Genomic DNA, 13,740 nt, shown 5'->3' with positions numbered 1-13,740 from the left:
TGGCGAGCATGTGAGCACGATAGCAAAAACCTCTCCCCAAAAATAAGTGAGCAAATAAAAATAAGAGAGACTATTGTGGGGCCAGCAGGTGGCATAGTGGTTAAGGTGTTGGACTCCCACATGGCTGACTGTGGTTTAAGTCCCAGACCTGGTGACTTGGTTTTTCACTTTCCCTTTCTCTCTCTCTCTGTCTGGTCAAATTAAAAAAATAATAAAAACTATTTCTTTAAAAAAAAATCAAGAGAGTATTGGGCCAGCCAGTGGCATGGTGGTAAGGCAGCTGGATCCCACATGGTTCACTGCACTGTTCGAATCTTGGACCTAACGGCTTGAGAAACATTCTAGCACATGTGTGTGACCAAAATCACACAAGATGGGCGAAGGGAGAAGCGTGACCATGGCGGGGGGACTTTCTCACTGCCTGTTTGTCTCTGTCTCTCTCTCTCTCTAGTGAATGCATGCTTCTCTCTCTGTCTGGTCAAATTAAAAAAATAATAAAAACTATTTCTTTAAAAAAAAATCAAGAGTATTGGGCCAGCCAGTGGCATGGTGGTAAGGCAGCTGGATCCCACATGGTTCACTGCACTGTTCGAATCTTGGACCTAACGGCTTGAGAAACATTCTAGCACATGTGTGTGACCAAAATCACACAAGATGGGCGAAGGGAGAGGTGTGACCATGGTGGGGGGGGCTTTCTCACTGCCTGCTTGTCTCTATCTCTTTCTAGTGAATGCATGTCCTCTGGGCAAATAAAAAATATAGTCTCTTTTTTTCTTTGCCAGAGAGCACGTATGCCTCCAGAGACAGGGAGAAAAAGCATCACTTAGAGGGGTATGGTCATGCTGCAGTCCCTCCTCCTCCACTTCTCTGTCTTGTTGGGATTTGGGGCATGTGGGCGAACAATCCCAGAATTTACTATTTATTTATTAATTTTTGTGATAGAGAAATTGCTGTAGGGCATGTGAGCTTGCAGAGAGAGAGTGAGAAATCACCCCCAGGGAGGATGGCTGCTCCACAATCCCTGCTCTATTCTCCTCTTGGGATTTTGGGCATGCACACGCATGTACCCAGCATGAATTTCGAGCCTCTAGGCCTGGGACTCAAACAGTGGTTGGTCATGTGAGAGTCCAGCGCCCCAACCACTATGCTAACTACTAGCCCCAACCCGGAATGTTTTTCAAGCTGCTGGTGTGGGATTCCAGCCCGTCAACCATGCGGGATTTGGCTCCCTTAGCTGCTAGACGTGGGGGTTGACTTTTGTCTTTTTCTTTAAAAAAATTATTTCTTTTGAGAGACAGACAGTAGCTGCTAGACGTGGGGGTTGACTTTTGTCCTTTTCTTTTAAAAAAATATTTTTTCTGAAAGAGAGACAAACTGTAACCTCAACAGGGTTCTGATGCTGAATTCCACCCCAGCTTTCGCCAGCCCCAGTCATGGGCAGGCGTGTGCCCAGCATACTCAGGAAAGTCCCTGAACCGGGACCCTTCCCACCTGGGATCGCACGCGGAGTGTTTGCTTTACGGCCCTCCACCGTCTGCTGCTCGCCCCCTTCTTTATTACGTGAGACTCCCCAGGGTCTTGGCGTCTCACAGTCCCCCCCACCTCCCAGCCAGCCAGGGTCATGGCACACTCAGGGATGTGTCTGACGTGTCAAGGTCCGCCTGGCCTTCCCACGTGGTTCCAGTACTGCAAAGTGGTGCCCTCGCCTGTGCCACCATGGCTGCTCTGAGAGTGTCTCCTTTGTTTTTATATTTCTGATGAAGCCAGGTTAGAAAGAATGCAGGGACTCACTCAAGGTGGTTCCTGACAGACCCAGGCCTGGCCACCCCGGCATGTGTTGTCAGTGGTCCTGAGTCTGGGGTTCGAACACTAACTCTCTTGTGGATCACGAGTGTCCTTGGAGAAGTCAGTTCGCATCTCTGAATTTCTGTTCTTATGATGGGGCTGTAATCGTTACTTCATGGGCCCTATGAGAGGTTCCATGCACAGAGCACGGGTCAGTTACGGTTTCAGTAGCCAGTCCAACAGGGAAGCTGCTGTTTCTTACTCTTCCTTACTGATGTGCTTTGTTTCTCCCCGACCTCAGGATCCCAGAGGAGGGCACCAGCTGTGGCTAGGAACGGGCAGGACAGAGGCAGAGGCCCACCCCACCCTGGCACTACTGGACAATGACGGCTGAACCCTAGGTGGCCAGAATCCTGAACTGTATGGTCTACACCTTGAGGCACCCAAAGGTACTTTCAGCCGTGAAAGAGGAGAAGCTGGACAGTAGGACAGTAAAAGAAGACAGCGCTGTGGAGCAGTGTTTGTCACAGGGGAGCGTATCAGCTCCTGGGGTCTTGGCAGGGCCTTTCCTTCTGCCCATGCTCCTGAGAGGTCCTTTGCCCCAGGAAGGAGTCCATTCGGTCCAGGGGGCCAGGCCGGCAGTGGATAAAGCTAGAAAGAGACACCAGGAAGAGATCTGGCCAGCTGGAGCTGATTGAACCTGTACAGAAGTCACTCCCTCGGGTGCACGAGTTGGCGGAAGGCCTGAGGGAAGCCATGAAGAGAGAGTGCTGGCGGAAGGCCTGGGTGAAGGTGAGGAGACCGAGCCAGAGAAGGGGGACAGGGCCCTGGGCTCAAGGAGCTCTTTCATCTCCCCCTGCCTGAGGTCAGATGGGGTCTCAGGTCGTTTCAGGCTGAAGCACACCCAGAAGGAGCTCCAGCCCTTTCACGTCTCCCATCACCCTGGCGTCCTTTGTGGGATACTTCTGAAATTTGTCAGAGTGGCATCTTTCTTCCTTTGCTTTATTTTTTCTATTTATATTTACTATTCATATTTCCTTTCCCCATATATTTTTCCTCCTCTCACTCCATCCTTCCTTTCTGTACCTCACGGTTGTGGGCTTCGTGCATCTTTTCCTATTTCTCTCTTCCTTCCGTGGCTTATTTTTCTTGTAGATTGCAAGTTCTCTGAACCTCGGGGCTAGTTGTCAGTCTCTGTAAGATACAGACACCCTGGGACCAGCAGTTAGCGTAATGGTTATGTCACTGGACTCCCATGTAGTTGACTGTGGTTCGCGTCCCGGACCCGGTGGCTTAAAACTCACGCCGGGCGCGTATGTGTGCGCGCCCAAGATCCCGAGAGGAGAATGGAGGAGGGATTGTGGCATGGCCATTCTCCGTAGGGGGTGATTTCTCACTTTCTGTCTCTCTGTCTCTCTCTGTCTGGCAAGCACATGCGCCCTATAGCAAAAAACTCCCCCCACCCCCAAAAATATACAGACACCCTGAGTCTCTCCTGCTCTTCCAGAAGCCAGTCACCTTTGAGGATGTGGCAGTGAATTTCACTCAGGAAGAGTGGGAATGTCTAGCTGCCAGTCAGAGGGCCCTTTACCAGGATGTTATGTCGGAAACCTTCAAGAACTTGGCATCTGTGGGTAAGAGGCTGGGGACAAGGAGGCAAGCCCTCTGTGCTAGGGCCCTGGAACACCTGACTCCTCTGGGCGGTAGATCAGCTCAGAGTTAGCTTCAGCACCTGGTGATCTACCTTCCAGGTGTGGATGATCCGGGTCATTAAGCCCAAGGGTAAGAGGAAAAGAAATGAAACCCTGCGTGAAGGCAGAGACAGCTCTTGTGAGTGATACCAGTGTTCTCCAGACACCAGACCTGTGTCTTCATCCAGCCAGGTACTTGGCTGGAGCTGGCCGTGTGACTGTCTCCCTGCATCTCAGTGCCCCAGATGTGGTTCTTAGACCAAGGATACAGGGGTAGCCTATTGTCCCCAGCAGGTGTGGAGGGGCCGGGCCTGAAACCAACCCAGCTCTTTGTCTCCTTCCTACTTGCCAGCCAGAAGCTTTCTGCCTAAACCGGGTCTGATCAGCAAGCTTGAGCAAGAGGAGGCACGGTGGAGAGCAGCGCTCCGTCTCCCAGACAGAGAAGGCCGCCTCTCAGGTAAGACTGGCAGAGCCCACGTGACCCCAGGAAGGACGGAGAGCTGACTGAGATCGAGGCTCCGTGTACACTCTCTGGCCGACTTCTCTCCTGCCTGAGCAGACTTGGACTGGAAGACATCTCAGTCACAGGCTCCAGTCCCTTGTTCAAGACAAATATCTTCCCTTTCTAGGGATTGAGAGGTTAGGTGTGAATTGTATGTCAATAATACTGCTTTGATTAGAAAGTTCTTTCTGGGGTCAGCCCAAAGCATGGTAGTCAAGGTGGCTGGTGACTCAAACCACACGGCCAGCTGCGGCTTGAGTCAGACCCCACATTGGGTAGGTGTGCATGTGTGCCCAAAACCCCTAAAGGAAAATGGAGGGGAAGGGACTGTGGCATGGCCATCCCCCTGGAAGGTGACTTCTCACTTTCCCTTTGAAGTTTTTTCTGGGCCAGATGGTGTCACAGTGGTGGTGTGCTCTGCAGGGCTGGCCCGTATGGGACGGCTTCAGTCACATCTGGAGACCACCCTGAGCACCTGGATGTGTGCATACCTGTGACCCTGGGCTCCCTGAAGCTGGGAGTGGGCTGTGAGGTGAAGGCCCTACCGGGGATGCCGGTCTCTCTCACAGAAGAAAGACATAAATAACCTGGGGGTAGGTGGGAGGTTTTTCTAAGACAAAAGAGCAGGGAGATGAACTTTATGCTGAGTTGGAGTAGGGAAGTAGAGTAAGAAGTTGAGAGAGAAGTGGCCCTGCTGACCACACCTTCTCCAGCCACTGAGGCTGGGGTTCAGACTGCGGTGGGCTATATGGGATCTGACTCTAACCCCTAAGCCATGGGCTGGCCTTTGATGATTAATTACAGCACTTTCACTCACAGGTGTTCTAATTTGCATGGTACATTGAGTGATCACCTGTGAGTGTCTGGAAGCTCTGAGGGAGTGTGAGCAAAATACCGAGAGTAAAAGACAAGGGATTTGGAGGTCAGCCAGGTGGCATGGTGGTTAAGGCGGCTGGATCTCAAGTGGCTGACCACGTAGTTCAAGACCCATACCTGGTAGCTTGATAAAACTGCTGGGGATGTGTATATGCCCAATAATCCTGAGAGGAAAGTGAGGACAGGGGATTATGGTGTGGCCGTCCCCATTTTGGGGTGATCTTTCAGTTTCCCTCTCCGGTGAACACAAGCTCAGGCATTCATATAGCAAACTGAAGAGAAGGGATTTCAAGAACTGATTTTAGGTTAAAATTTAGATCTCTGATATGGTTAAGGTTCCAGTTACACTTTTATTTGCTTATCATTTGAAAAACAAAAGTTGTTTTTTTTTTTTTTTCTTTTCTATAGCATATGAGATCCAAAGGTAAGGGGGGAAGGGCAGAAAGAGGGGATGTGGCGTGGACTGAACGGGGAGCTTGTGTTGGCATTCGCAGAGTGAATCTTGTTCTTCCGCACTCACCACAGGAGGCAGGAAGGAGGAACTTCGAGACCAAGGTCACAGAGAAGAGGATACTAGTGACGAGAAGGTCCATGTTTGCACAAGGGCAGGCCAGAGCCCAACGGCCGTAACTGGGCCTGGGGACAGGACCCCAGCTGGGCCCCCCTATTCCTGCCACACCTGTGGCAGGAGTTTCAGCAGGCGTTCCTACCTCCTGAGCCACCAGTTTGTTCACAGCCCCACACAGACCAACGCCTGCAGCCAGTGCGGGAGGCTGTTTCGGAACCCCAAGGCCCTCAGCTACCACAGACGCATGCATCTTGGGGAGAGGCCCTTCCGTTGCTCGCTCTGTGACAAGACCTACTGTGACGCTTCTGGACTGAGTCGTCATCGCCGCGCCCATCTGGGGTACCGGCCCCACTCCTGCCCTGTGTGTGGGAAGGGCTTCCGGGACCAGTCTGAGCTCAAACGCCACCAGAAGACACACCAAAACCAGGAGCCGCTGGCTGAAAACCAGGACCATAGCATGAGGACTGCAGGTGCCACCGCTGGGTTCCCGACACTTGGCTGCAGCCAGAGGGCCATGCAGGGGTTTGCGGACGGGAACCATGCCCCAGTGGTCGGGACCCAGGACTCTGTATTTAAAACTGACGATCCAGTGACCCAAACCCAGCCACCTATAGTTAACCAAGCGCCTGTGACCGGGGAGCAGCCACCCTCCTGCCCGAATGCCAGATCCGACTCCCGTTCAGGGAAGCCCTCCAGACTTGATGTGTTCTCCTGCCCCCATTGTCCCCTGACGTTCAGCAAGAGATCCTGCCTCTCTAGCCACCAGAAGGCCCACCTCACAGAGCAGCCCCACCGCTGCTGCCATTGTGGCAAGTCCTTCGTCTCCTTCTCCGAGCGGGTCAGGCACCAGCAGACCCACGGGAAACAAAAGAGCTACCGCTGCCCAGTCTGCGACCTCTGCTTCGGGGACAAGGAGGGCCTCGTGGGTCACTGGAGGAGCTACAGAGGCAAGGAACTGCGGGCGGGCAGCCCGCACAAGTGCCGGGTGCTCCTGGGTCAGTGGCTTGGCTTCTGTCGCGATGCTGCCCCTGTGCCTGAGAAGGGGCAGGAGCATGGATGAGATGGGTCTCCTAGGACCCGCACCCCCAGGAGGGGGAAGGCAGAAGGCAGGCACAGGAGGCAGTGAGAGCCTGGAAACCTGAGCAAACGGCCTCTCAGACTGAGGTCTTCTGTTTGGTTTTCCTGAGGCCCGACCTCCGGGCAAGGAGGCTGGGATGCAGAGCTGAGGCTGATGAAGGAGATACAAGAGAAAAGGGACCTATGCACAGGAAACCCATGTTATTAGTTAGCACCTCGCTTGTTTCTTTGTGTCTGAAGGCATGAAGCAGTCCTTGTTGACGAAAACAGTGGAAACTCTGGTAGATCTAAAGATGGGAGGGGAGGGACAAGCGCAGGGAGAGTCTGAGGTGTGGACGCAGAGAGGACAGGTCTAAAGCAGGCATGTTGCCCAGTCCCCACCCCTCGCTTCCCCAGGTGCGATAGGCCGATAGGCCGCTGCCTGATGAGCTCTGCCAGGATTCGAGGTGCTCTCCACCTCCAGTTTTCCTTAGGGCTTCCATACCCGCCCCTGCAGTTCACTCAGCTCTCTGATGTTTCGGACTCATGCTGTTCCCTTCTACCTTCCACACCTTTGAGCTCTGCCCGACCGGACTGCGACCCTGGAAGAGACGACCGCCATCTGCGAGATTGGTGTGCTGTGATTTGTAACAAGGAGGCTCCTGTCCCCTGTCCTGGAAACCCGCCTGGCCTGAGCCAGGCAAGGCTTCCAAACGGAAGATAGGAGAGAGGGGTGAAAGATGTAGATAGCCACAGGGAGAAAGAAAGGGGAAAAGCACATGACAGAAAAGGGAAATGAATTCTATTTGAATTCTGAGTGTTGCTGGAGGTGTAGATTGGAGGCCCCTGTAGCAAAGAGGCCAGTGAGTGCAACTTGGTGGGTGAGGTGGCCCCGGCCCCACGGACCAATCCCCGGACCAACCAGGCTCTGCTCCACCCCTGCCAAGATGCCACATCACTCAGAACGGGTTTCCTAGAAGAAAGAGAAAAATAACTTAAAAAATCGATACCAGTCATTTCTGCCACAAAATCATTGAACCAGGAACACAACCCTGTGGGGCCATCTTGTCTCTGCGCCTGCCTCGGGGGGATTCTTGCAGAGAGTAGGAAAGGCCAGCTAGAGTGGGGTTCCTGCTGCAGACACAGGGTGGAGCAGGTCAGGGGCAGATGCGGTGCTTCCTGTCGTCTCCTCTGCCTAGCTGGCCTCTGACCGCTGGCCCCCTGGGTGTCCACCTCACAGGAGGAGCCATCGGCCTGTGCTCTCCATGCCTCCTTTCCCCTGGTACTGTGGTCCCTCAACAAAGCCCCTCTTGCTGCTTCTGTCTCCCTTACTGGCTTGTGATTCTCAGCTTACGAGAAAGAGAAGAGAACTTACTTAGTTCTTCAAGAAATTGTCCTGAAAACAAAGAGAAGCAAATAGGCGGTCAGTGGAGGGTAACGACTCCCTCCCCCACATCCTCCCTGTGGACGTTGGGAGTGACCCACACGTCCCTTTCCACTGAGGGACCCCAGGGGCTGGGCATGGACAGGAGGAGGACTATCCTGGTGCCCCAGATCTTGAGCTCTGGTCCTGCTCTCTGGTCCTATTCAGGACTGACTTGGTCCCCCCTGCTCAGTGTCCCAGTTTCCTGCCCAGCCACTGCACCTGCCAGTCTTCGGTGCAGCCAGTTGTAGCAGATGATCAAGGCCACCAGGGGTCCAAGAACCGGCACGATTACAAACAGGGTTATCTTCCAGCAGGGCACTCTCAGAAAGTGGGGATCTGAATTGTTCACCAGAACAGACAGGGTTAACGTGCTTCCTCTCACACCCCACCCACCTTTTTTAATTAGAATTTTTGTTTGATTTTAGAAGAGAGAGATTTTTTGCTATAGGGTGTGTGTGCTTGCCAGAGAGACAGCAAGAAATCACCTCTTGGGGAGATGACCACACTGCAGTCCCTTCTCCATTCTCCTCTTGGGGTTTTGGGCACACAAACCTAGTGTGAGTTTAAGTCACCAGGTCTGGGACTCGAACCGCAGTTGACTACATGGGAGTCCAGTGATGTAACCATTATGCCACCTGCTCATACCTTTTCATTAGATTTTTCTCTTTTTTTTTGGAGAGGTTTTCACTATAGGGCGCATGCGCTCGCCAGACAGAGACATAGAGACAGAAAGCGAGAAATCACCCCCCAGGGGAGATGGTCACGCTGCAATCCCTTCTCCATTCTCCTCTTGGGATCTTGGGCACACACGCACACGTGCCCAGCGTGAGTTTCAAGCCACCGGGTCTGGGATGCAAACCGCTGTCGACTACGTGGGAGTCCAGCGACATAGCCATTACGCTAACTGCTAATTAGATTTCTTAAGCTGGGGTCCAAGAACACCGAAGAACTCAGGACAGAACCCAGAGAGTTCATGAACTTGGATGAGAAAGCACATCTTTATTTTTACTAGCCTCTAACTGAAGTAGAATTGTCACATATCTCAAAAAAATTTTTTTTGAGAGATTTTTGCTATAGGGTACATGTATTCAACAGAGACAGAAAGCAAAAAATCACCCCCACACCTCCCCGTGGGGATTGTGACCATACCACAGTCCCTTCTCTATTCTCTTCTGAGGATTTTGGGCATGCACACACATGCGCCTGATGTGAGTTTCAAGCCACTGGGTCTGGGACTCAAACTGGTTGACCACATAGGAGTCCAGCACTTTGTGGACTGTGCCATCTGCTGGCCCCTTAAAATACTTTTTATATGTTTGTCAATATTTTGAAATTATATGAGTTGTTAGACTTGCTGCTACACTGTTAAATTACTATATTACAACTTTGTTTATATGCTGCTAACTAATTACAATGGTTTTCTTCATAGTCCTATGTATTGTATATACTTTTAAAAATGTTATTCAGGGAAGGAGCCCATTAGACTTGACCAGGCTGCCAAAGAGATTCATGGTGCAAAAAAGAGTCAAGACTTTTGATGTTTAAGTCCTCCAAAAGACCCTATTCCTGCCTGTTGGTCATTCAGAGACTGTGTTTGGGTGTGTCTCTGTGTGTGTGCGTGTGTACACTCAGTGGTTTGACTATGTGCCCCCAAAATGTATGTTTTCAGTGATTTTAATGGGATTAAGAAGGTAAAAACTTAACCTGATGATGCCTTCCACCATTTGTGATGTTTTTGTGCTTTACAGATGCCAGATTTGTAAGTAAATAAGCCCTGTTTCATTACAAACTCACCCAGTCTCAGATATTTCTGTTACCAACGCAGTCATGCACTAAGATGCATGAGGTCTGCACACGGGCCTGACGTCTTAAATCCTAGGGTGAAACCTTCATGCGTGGCAGGTGCCAGGGAGAGAAGAGAGAGGTCACCTACAGCCTCAGGAGAGGCCATTCGGAAAGGTTGCCCAGAGCTGGGCCAGCTCTGCTGCCTGGTGGATACAGGAGCCCGATGCTACATGGCTGCTTGTGCGGTCTGACTCCCAGCCCCTGCAGCCTAGAAAGCATGCTGGCGGAACCACACCCCACTGGAAGGTGCTGCTCTGTCTGGCAAGTACACACAGGTGAAAGTGCTCAAAGCGGGTAATCGCTGTTCTGTCTAATACTGTGTGCCAGCACTTACAAAAGTCTTCAAATTCCTGCAATATTTATTCAACAAATATTGCATGCCTTTCTGTTCTAGACATCGTCCTTAGGCACTGGACAGTCTACCATGACCATGCCCTTGTCGGGGAGGGGCTTGGTGGCTTCATTCTTCCTCCAAGAAATCTTCCCTGATTAGTCATAGGTAGTTACTCATTCTGTACTTCCAACAACTCATTCTGCCTCGTGGATACATAGAGTGGATTATACATATCTTTTTTTGTCCCATTAGTTCAAGTTCAGTTATACCTTCTCAACTAGACCCTAAATGTATGTGCCAAAGATGTGTTTACATCCATTTTATAATTCCTGGAAAGAAAAATAACGTGTACAAGGACTTAACAGAATTAATTCACATTTGTAAAGCTGTTAGTTCAGTGCCAGACACAAGAGTCACATATAGTTCTTTGCTATTACCTTACCAGTCCTAAGTGCAAATGCCGACTTATTCAAGGGGGTCGGGGGGAGAGCGGGAGGGGACCAAGCAGAAGCCAGGAGTCCTTGTTGGCCCCGAGCCCCAGGGAAACACCAAGTGGCCCTGGGAAGCCCAGGATATGGCAATACTTACCAAAAGTCCGGTGAAGATTCTCTGAAAAGAACAAATGAAAAATCAACTTAGTAGAGCCTCAAAGAGGCTACTTTATTTTCTTAGTTGTTATTTCATCACCTAAAATTGGTTCTAGTTGGCCCGGCCTCGTGATTAGGAGAGCCAGATTCCACATGGTTAACCACATCTGAAATCTCAACCTCAGTGGCTTGAAATGCACGCTGGGCATAAGCGCATGCATGAGAAGGATCCCAGCAGGCTGGAGAAATGGAGAAGGGATTGTGGCATGGATTCCCCACTGAGGGGTGCTTACTCCCTTTCTCTCGCTCTCTTTGCTGAGTAAGCATGTCTTCTGACAAGAGAATTTGTTCTAGTCATAACACAATAGAGGAAGAGAAGCTGTAGGATTTTATATCTACCTCTAACTCCTGGCTGGTAATAGAAATTTTTAAAAAAGAATTATAGAAATGGAGAAGGGATTGTGGCATGGATTCCCCACTGAGGGGTGCTTACTCCCTTTCTCTCGCTCTCTTTGCTGAGTAAGCATGTCTTCTGACAAGAGAATTTGTTCTAGTCATAACACAATAGAGGAAGAGAAGCTGTAGGATTTTATATCTACCTCTAACTCCTGGCTGGTAATAGAAATTTTTAAAAAAGAATTATTCTCTCTCTCAATATATAAATATATATATGTATTTTTTTTTTTGCTATTTTGCTTTTATGTTCACCAGAGAGAGAAAGAGAAGGAGAATGAGAAAGGAAGCTGTCTGGCCTGGGATGCAAACTGCAGTTGGCCACATGAGAGTCCAGCACCTTAAGGACCACGCCACCCACTGCTCCCCATAATAAGAACTGTAAATAATGAACTTCCCACCTGAAGGGGGCACTGAGTACCGGGAAGGCCATTTCAGTTATGCCAAGAGACTGAAAGGGAGGAGTTGGGGGGGAAGAGCGCCTGGAACTCACCTATCTCTGCTCGAAGTTTTCCTAAAAGAGAAAAAAGACAACATTTTCAGTTCCCGCTCTGGACTAGGTGGGGGCCCTTCTCCAGCCAGCCCTCTGGGCCCATGCGCGGGTCGTTTCTCTGCAGTCTGGGAGACAACCTGGACAGAGTGGGAAGAACACTGGTTTTGGAGCCAAGCGTTCAGATTCTCCCCCCAGTTATTGTCTCGGTTAAATATAGGAATTAAGGATGCAAAGAGCCTCAGTAAACAGCAGTGCCCGAACCACCCTGGGGTTTTATCGTTCCCCCACTTGTCTTTGCTTCCTCTCGGTAGTTCTCAGGTCATACTGCCACTCCGTCCTGCTGCTGTCACTTTGTAAACCTGGAGCTGCTTCCCATCCGAAGGGGAAGAGGAGCTGGCCAGTGAGCTGGTCAGTGAGCAGCCACTTTGTAGCCAGCTCTGCACTTGACACTTGGATGACACTTGGCCTCTAATCCCCTATAACTTAGAAGGGAGGGTGTTATCTTTACTTGACAGGCAGGACAACCGAGGCTTGGGCTCGCAGAACCTGCGTTTTGCTGAGTTCATTGCCTGGGATGGAACTCGAACCCGGGTGGCCCAACGCTCAGGCTGCTGGGTCTCTGCTCAGCTATGTGGGCTGAAGGCCTTGAGAAATAACCCGACGTCTGGGATGAATTCAGTGCGAGAGTAAAGGCCTCACTACTGACCCCACAGTGAGAATCCCCCTCTGCCCTCCTGTGCCCTTCCTGCTGTTTCCACCCTCTGGAGTGGGGAGGAGGGAGCTAAAGGGCCCCCGTGCTTTGAGGTCGGGGAGAACGCTTGATCAAGGGAGAAGCTCAGAGCGGATGCTCTGGGCCCAAGAGACGGAAGGCTGAGCTCAACTCCTCACTGTTGACTGGAAAAGAAGGGGGAAAGCATTTCTGAGTAACTACCATGTGGTGGGGACTTTCATTCTGACGTCTTCCTTTAAAACCCCCAGCCTGGTCCTGTCTGACTTGGGAGCTCCTTTCCCGGTTGCATACATCTTAGGTATGGGACAAGGGCCTGAGCTCTGCTACTTTACAAGCCGTGTCGCTGCGAGTATGTCACTGAACCTCTCCTGGCTGCAGTTGCCCCTCTGTAAAATGAGGCCTTGTATGCCAGGCTTACCTTAAAAGGAAGTGCAAGGTCCTATTAGCCATATGAAAGCATTCACATGGAACATTTTGGACTTCTGAACTCACAGGTGGACAGGTCTTTCAGGGAAGGATTCTGATCTGCCCTCTGCCCCATACCTCGCAGTCTGCGCTGCAGACAGAGGAAGACCAGACCCACAGTGATCTGCAGGAAGAGCACAGGCAGAACGGCGATGAGAACCAGCACCCCGGGGTTGATCCAGTAGAAGGGATCTGAAAGGCAGAAGCAACAGTGCACGGTGCTGGCTGCTGCTGGATGCGCTACACCACACGCAGTGCCTGGGGCTTGACAAATCAGATTGAGAAGTGAATGTCGAGGCCAGCAAGTGGCATGGTGGTTAGGGTGCTGGCCTCCTACAGAGGCGACTGTGGTTCGCGTCCTGTACCTGGCAGCTTGCTTTCTCACTTTCTCTCTCCCTGTTGAACACACAGGTCCTATAGCAAATTAAAAAATAATGACAAAATTAAATAAATAATTGTTTTAAGAATTATTTTATTTAACTTTATTTGTTATTATTATTATTTTCAAATGTGACCAGAGAGCAAAAGGGAAAGTGAGAAAGCAAGCCACCAGGTCTGGGACTTGAACTATGGTCAGCCCTGTGAGAGTCCAGCACCTTAACCACCACGACACCTGCTGGCCCCAATAATTCTTAAAAATAAAGAAAGAAAGAAGTGAACATTACAAGTTTCAAAGATAGTAGCCCAGGGATCAGCAGTTAGCGTAATGGCTATGTCACTGGACTCCCATGTAGCCGACCGCGGTTCGAGTCTCAGATCTGGTGGCTTAAACTCACGCCGGGCGCGTGTGCGCGCGTGCCCAAGATCCCGAGAGGAGAATGGAGGAGAAGGGATTGCAGCGTGGCCATCCCCCCTGGGGGGATGATTTCTTGCTTTCTGTCTCTCTGTCTCTCTCTGTCTTTCTGGCGAGCTTACTAGCCCTATAGGCA

At 50.9% G+C, this 13,740-nt stretch overlaps 2 protein-coding genes across 2 annotated transcripts in view; one reads left to right on the top strand and one right to left on the bottom strand.

Annotated features, from left to right (window-relative positions):
• The first annotated feature begins 2,207 nt into the window (after positions 1–2,207).
• Positions 2,208–7,236, top strand: ZFP57 (ZFP57 zinc finger protein). The gene is made up of 5 exons (XM_014592340.1): positions 2,208–2,234; positions 2,377–2,577; positions 3,293–3,419; positions 3,829–3,933; positions 5,383–7,236. Exons 1-5 carry the CDS (start codon positions 2,208–2,210, stop codon positions 6,480–6,482), a joined length of 1,560 nt encoding a protein of 519 aa, XP_014447826.1. The 3' UTR covers positions 6,483–7,236.
• A 2-nt stretch (positions 7,237–7,238) lies between these two features.
• MOG (myelin oligodendrocyte glycoprotein) overlaps positions 7,239–13,740 on the bottom strand; it is a 17,042-nt gene continuing 10,540 nt past the window's right edge. The window contains exons 3-8 of the mRNA XM_006160305.1: positions 12,890–13,003; positions 11,617–11,637; positions 10,672–10,692; positions 8,124–8,240; positions 7,854–7,874; positions 7,239–7,451 (exon numbers count right to left, since the gene is read on the bottom strand). Coding sequence (XP_006160367.1) covers positions 7,438–7,451; positions 7,854–7,874; positions 8,124–8,240; positions 10,672–10,692; positions 11,617–11,637; positions 12,890–13,003 — 308 coding nt within the window. The 3' untranslated portion in view covers positions 7,239–7,437. The remainder of the gene's footprint in view (positions 7,452–7,853; positions 7,875–8,123; positions 8,241–10,671; positions 10,693–11,616; positions 11,638–12,889; positions 13,004–13,740) is intronic.

The sequence above is a fragment of the Tupaia chinensis genome, unplaced genomic scaffold (genome assembly GCF_000334495.1).
Source record: "Tupaia chinensis unplaced genomic scaffold, TupChi_1.0 Scaffold000678_1, whole genome shotgun sequence".
NCBI lineage: Eukaryota > Metazoa > Chordata > Mammalia > Scandentia > Tupaiidae > Tupaia > Tupaia belangeri.
Note: the sequence above shows the minus strand (reverse complement) of the source record. Positions and strands in the feature narration are given on the sequence as shown.